Below are 6,214 nucleotides of genomic sequence, written 5' to 3' on the forward strand. Positions count from 1 at the left end.
TTACAATGAAACTTTACTCAATATAACCAATTACAGTGAAACGTCACTTAACCAGCGTGCGCAGTGCGTACCGCACCATGCGACCACACACATCGATAGCAGTGACGTACAGCGGCGCTGACGCGAACGAAAAGTTATAAGATTATTATACTAAATTACTAATCTCTCACCATTGAAATTGGGCTTAGATTCATGACCTGTATATAAGACCGTGATTCTGATTACTGCTCTTATCAATCCCCGCACGGCTTGACGCGGGGCTGCGATTTCCACGATCTCACCCGTCGAGTTGTACAATTTTTGCATGGAGCGGCAACGTTTAAGAGATGTCGGTAAAATAAAAAAAATCTTTATTTAGTGACGTCAGAGGTAACGTATCGGTATGGTTACGTTACCAAACCTTGCCGAAATTTGAACAACCACTCTGGCGTAGTGGTGCAAGACGCGAGTATTTTATTCGATTGCAAAGTATGGGTAACCTTATCGGTATTGTTAATTTGTTACCAAGCCCCGTTATAGGGGACAATATCGACGCAAATTAAGCAGAAAATTTTACTTGTAACACTCAGAAAATATGTCAAGTTGACATCAGCTACATATATACTATATAATCTGTGGTCAACATTTAATTTGTTAATATTTCTGATACGCTATTACGTTTACGGATTATCTATAATTTCAAAGAAAAGTCCCGGTGGATAATATCTTCAATCGTTCAAAGTAAAATATACAACATTTTAACATATTGTACCCTCTACGTATCATTATATTAGTTCTCCATTGCATGTGTCATCCCTTTTTCTTTTAGACGGGTATCCTAGCGTAATTTAAGATAATAGTATTACTATTTAAGCGGCAGACTAAATTTGCTCTTTCATTATTTGCTAACAGTAAACATGGTAAGACATTTTAACGTATCACAATTCATTGTTTTTCTTATACCTTATACCAATCGTATTTGCTTTATTTTTATTAATTTAAAAAGAATATATATATATATAAAGTATATTATAATTTCAGATCGGTGAGACAGAAGAAAAGCGAAAAGTGCCAGACATGTTGCAGAAAATATTGAGATATGACGTACAAATCACTAAAAAGTTTGTTGAAATGTCTCAAAACATAACTGCTTTAAGATCACTTAGAATACATTCAAAGTTCTTAGAGGTATGTATGAACCTACATATGTATATAAATAAATAAATGTATGAATTACAGTAAACTTAGTCAAATAAAGTGACTAAGTAGTCTAATATCTTTCGTGCGCATATAATTTGCATGCATAAATTAGCAACTGGTTCATGCTATGAGTCAGCTACATGTCTGTAACTTGAATATTTTTAAGAATATCCTTGTAGTCTAAAATGAGTACTCATTCTAATGCAGATTACAATATGTTCCTATCATTCTGTTAATTATCTTTTAGTTTTATTTGTCTTGGTGATGAGAGTACATATTGAAAAGAAAATTACATAAATTAATATTTTTTTTCAAAATTTAGACAAGGAAATTAATATAATTTCCTTAGAGGAAATGAAGTTAATACAAGATGTTAGACTATTTATATGAAAAAAATATTTGTGTGTTAAATATTCTATTTATTGTTTTCACTATACCTCGTCATAAAATTATAAAGCTGCTTGATTATTATAAAGCATATATATTTTTTTCATAGTGTTTGTTTGAATAATACATATATAAATTTTGTTTCTTTTAGTTATCATGTCATGGCATTGTATGGCTGGCCGGTTGGCTCACATTTATTTGGTTGTTTAACAATAAGGAATTACATCAACTACAGTTTAACATGTTATTTGGTATGTATTAAAAAAAAACCCAATGACTTAAATAGATTAATTTAAACTGACCACTGGTTACAATTACACAGTAACAAGTGAATCATAATGACTACTTGCTGAATCAAGTGATAAGTATTATCAGATAATTTGACATCATCTGTAAATTTTATTTGTTTGAATAATTTTCAATAGAATATTAAAATTGCTAATTTTTTTCAGCACTAATTTTAGACATCATAGTAATCGCGGTAATGAAAGCCTTTGTAAGGAGACGTCGCCCTATTCCAATGAATAAAATGTTACCTGGCAACCCGGATAAATATTCATTTCCTTCAGGTCATACAAGTAGAGCTGTCTTGGTTGCTTTCATATTGATTTCTATAGATCCTATTTATTTCATCTTTTACCCACCTCTGCTTGCTTGGGTTGGAGCCGTTGCTTTGTCGAGGGTATTGGCAGAAAGGCACTACTTCTTGGACGTATTTGGCGGTATGGGTATCGGATTACTTGAAGGTATATTCATGTCTCTGATTTGGTTCTCTCAAAGTGTAGCTACAAGTTTTATTACATCTTTGGCCAATGAAAAGAAAGATGGAGGAGAGTACCATGTTTAAGTTTTGTATTTGTTTTCAATTTCATTGTAAAAAAATAAAAAAAAATTTTATTTAACAAACTAAATTTTTGTCTATTAAGTAAATGTTTTATTAAAAAGCTATAAAATACTTAAGTGAAGTTTATATTTATGTATCAATTATGTTTGTGATTTTTTAAGTTGAATTAATAATATGATTGCTAAAATAATATAATGAATAAATAAATAATTTAAAAGTTTAAATTGGTCTTTTAATGATGTACTTATTATTTTTCTCTGGCGACATTTTTTTTTTAATATGTAGTTTTTCTTGCACATTAACAATTGTATTTTTTAACTACTTGTATAATTTTTGATAAAAAATATAAAATTGAAAATACATGAAACATTATCTTATATATTAATGTGTGTATTTTAAAAGATAAAATACAACGACTGATTCTGTTCATACGCAAACACGAAAGTTCAAAATTACTTTAATCAGTATGTTTGTATAACGAGACATTAAAATTGTATTATTAGTAATGAAATTGCACTGCCTTTTTGCCTGCATATATATGCAGGCAAAAAATAAACTACTCCATTTAAGGTTTGGGAAGCTGAATTATTATTTTTTTACAAATCACTAAATCGTACTGGCAAATTGGGTGTAGGCACCTAAACGCTAGCGATCGCGAGTCTGATTCTCGGTCGTGATGAGTAATGTATTTGTAAAATTTGTTTCGGGTTTGAACGTAGGTCTTCCTTCTGCGCCTCGGGGAGCGCGATAAGCTGTCAGTCTTGATTGTTATAAAATACGCCTGGTAGCAATCATAGCTCATAGTAGAGAATATATCCACCAACCCTTGTAGCAGAATGGTGAATTAGGCTTCGACCCTTATGCTTACATAAAAAAAGATACGTAACAGCGTGGGCTACTAAAAGCAGGTGCTGGGTGCTGGTAGGATACACTGTGTTTTAGAATTTGTGATAATGTTAAGTACATGAAAGTTCGTGTGTTAGTGATGTTCATGATAATGTTAAGTGCTATGAAAATTCTATGTTCAATGATTTACTATTGAATTGTTTAAGCAATGTTGTAGTCTAGTTGTCTGTATTACTTTATTATTTTACTTAAAATTCATATTCTGTCTTTTTCGTAACGATATAAATGCATCATTAGTTAAATAAATAAAACAAATAAATTGTGAAAAGGAATACTCTTTATTTTATTGTCACTGTCATTGTCACAATATACGAGAAAAATGTGGTGACGTGTATTTCACTTATACTTATCTTGCTGTTATCAAAATTATAAACAAGAAAACGTTTTCATTTAAATTATAAATTGACGACAAAATAAAAGTTTCTAAGATAAAATTTCATGTGAGTATTCATTTGTTCTCATCTAAATTCATATTTAATTCATTTTCCTAATAGTTTGTACTTTTCAAAGTAAATATTTAAAAAATATTCTACAACATCCTATTAACTCGTGTTTTAGTTTCACGATGAGAAAACTCAAGGGTACAGTTAAGGAAACCGCTAAGCAGAGGCGTGAAAGGAAGCAAGAATTCGCTAAAATGCGCCAACAAATACACACAATAGTCTTGCCAACTGTAGCAGTTATATTTCTGTTAATATGTGTTTATGTATACTTTAAAACGCGACCATCTGCCATTAAATCGGCGTAACGAACTGCAAACATTCTAAAAATGTTGTATATAGTAAATTATTGGTATCCAAATTATGACTTACTTGAAATATTTTCTATAAAATTTATATTTAAAAAATATGGTTGTGAATTATATGGTGACTTGTAGAAAAATAATAATACAATAAACTAAATCAAATTTTATAGATTATTCTGCTGTTAAACATTCCACTAAAGAAACATATCATTGTAAATATTAGAGTACATTTGATCCCAAAAGTAAGTTATTTACTAACGGATTATTTTATTCAGCGTCTGTATTAAGAAAAACTAACAATTGTTGACGCCAGTATTCTGTAAGAGAGCATCAGATAATAAAATAAAATATTTTCTTATTATTTATTTATATATTTAATAAATATCTATAAATAAATATACTTAATACGCAGGTTGATAAATATGTCATTTTATGTCGTATTAAAATATTTAATTACAAAAAGCATTTTCATTATTTTGTACATCCTTTTTAACTATGCAGATTTAATAATAACAGTACATCCTACAAATTATAGGAATAATACACCTATTGTTTTCTATAAAATATATCATAATTTTTTGAAAACTCAATAATCACGGTATTATTGCTTATAGTGATCTCTTCCATGAGATTACAATTGATATTATATGCTAATTAATATTTGAATAATAGTAACTTGAGAATAATTTTAATAAAAATATTGATTTGTTATTTTACTATTAAGGATTATTCCAACACCTAGTCCTGTAGAAGTTGATAGTTTTGTACTTTTCACATTTTTCATTTAAACTGTTTCTTTTGACTGTTGTTTTATAAATAATAAAATGTTATTTACCATATGATTTAAATTAATTAATATTTGTTACTAGATATTTATTATTACAACATGGAATGGATTATTAAAACATGTAATGGAAAATGGAAAAACAAATATTTTTTTAATATTTATGCTGATTATCAATGAAATCTGACTATGTAATAATAAACTAATATATAGTCATAAATATTTTTATAGTTGCAATTAACACACCCCAGTTCTTAGCATCTTCTATAACAATTTCATTGTTAAACAACAATATACATTAAATAACTTTGATAAACCCCTAGAAAAAAGGAGTGACATACTGATAAAAGAGAAATGTGAATATTTGCTGTTTCAGGTTTTATAACAGATAGATTAATTTTTCAAATACAGTCTAATTTTTATTGTCTTGATATTTGTAACAATGACATATCATGCAAGATACCTCGATTATAATTTTATCTATATTGATATCTATACATATGTATAATAAAACTATAAAAATTACATCCAAAACGTAATCCAAGTATTTGTTAATAATATTTTCAAGGTCGAATTAAATATATGTATATATATATATATATATATATATATATATATATATATATATATATATATATATAAGATTTAATTATATATTTATTATAAAATTGGTACAGAAGACAACGCTAAATCTTGTCTGTTTATCTGTAGATTATCTTGGCCGTGCATCATATCAAAACTACAAAAAGAATTTAAATAAAACTTGGCATGTTTTGAACCTTTACTACGAACAAGGTAGGTAGGTAGTAGCCATACAGCTAGGTATTTATTTAATCATTTTCAAAAGTAGATAATATTTTAATATATAAAATTCTCGTGTAGCGTTGTTTGTTGCCAAACTTCTCCGAAACCGCTCAACCGATTTTTATGAAAATTTATGTGCATATCAGATTGGTCTGAGAATCGGCGAAAATCTATTTTTCATACCTCTAAGTTACAAGGGGAGGGGGATGAGGCGGGTAATAATTAAATGGCAAACTACGTTTGGTGGGGCAGTTACTAAATTATATAACCCGCTCACAGAATTCTTTTGGTGAGCGCAAAAGCACGGCTATAAATTACAATTAAATAAAAATAACGAGAAAAAATTCGTTTCCATGTGCGGTTCTTCAGTTGTGTGCGGCTATAGTCCATTATAGTCAATAAAACTATACTAAATTAAACTACAAATTACACCATTTAATTTTTTTTTTTTTCTAAATTTAGTACGTCAACTAGAAGCCGTCATGAAATAAGATACAAATTTTTTTTTTTAGGTAATAAAAATTTCTTTTATAAATTTATAAATAATAAAATAAAACTATAAATT

At 28.4% G+C, this 6,214-nt stretch overlaps 2 protein-coding genes across 3 annotated transcripts; both read left to right on the forward strand.

Annotated features, from left to right (window-relative positions):
• Window positions 1-586: 586 nt before the first annotated feature.
• Window positions 587-2,472, forward strand: LOC123659902 (phospholipid phosphatase 6). 2 transcript variants are annotated; one of them, XM_045595072.1, is made up of 4 exons: window positions 587-720; window positions 1,021-1,167; window positions 1,718-1,817; window positions 2,019-2,472. In XM_045595072.1, exons 2-4 carry the CDS (start codon window positions 1,057-1,059, stop codon window positions 2,411-2,413), a joined length of 606 nt encoding a protein of 201 aa, XP_045451028.1. In that variant the 5' UTR covers window positions 587-720; window positions 1,021-1,056; the 3' UTR covers window positions 2,414-2,472. The 2 variants fall into 2 exon arrangements, with proteins under 2 accessions (XP_045451028.1, XP_045451022.1); XM_045595066.1 differs by lacking the exon at window positions 587-720 and adding an exon at window positions 804-899.
• A 641-nt stretch (window positions 2,473-3,113) lies between these two features.
• Window positions 3,114-4,523, forward strand: LOC123659914 (single-pass membrane and coiled-coil domain-containing protein 4 homolog). Its single transcript, XM_045595081.1, has 2 exons — window positions 3,114-3,756; window positions 3,875-4,523. Exon 2 carries the CDS (start codon window positions 3,882-3,884, stop codon window positions 4,062-4,064), a length of 183 nt encoding a protein of 60 aa, XP_045451037.1. The 5' UTR covers window positions 3,114-3,756; window positions 3,875-3,881; the 3' UTR covers window positions 4,065-4,523.
• The last annotated feature ends 1,691 nt before the right edge of the window (window positions 4,524-6,214 follow it).

The sequence above is a fragment of the Melitaea cinxia genome, chromosome 2 (genome assembly GCF_905220565.1).
Source record: "Melitaea cinxia chromosome 2, ilMelCinx1.1, whole genome shotgun sequence".
Classification (NCBI taxonomy): domain Eukaryota; kingdom Metazoa; phylum Arthropoda; class Insecta; order Lepidoptera; family Nymphalidae; genus Melitaea; species Melitaea cinxia.

Coding starts and splice junctions, on each gene's coding strand:
- LOC123659902 (XM_045595066.1), top strand. Junction 1,168..1,717: donor TACATTCAAAGTTCTTAGAG/GTATGTATGAAC, acceptor TGTTTCTTTTAG/TTATCATGTCATGGCATTGT. Junction 1,818..2,018: donor ACAGTTTAACATGTTATTTG/GTATGTATTAAA, acceptor AATTTTTTTCAG/CACTAATTTTAGACATCATA.
- LOC123659914 (XM_045595081.1), top strand. CDS start 3,882: ATGAGAAAACTCAAGGGTACAGTTAAGGAAACCGCTAAGCAGAGGCGT.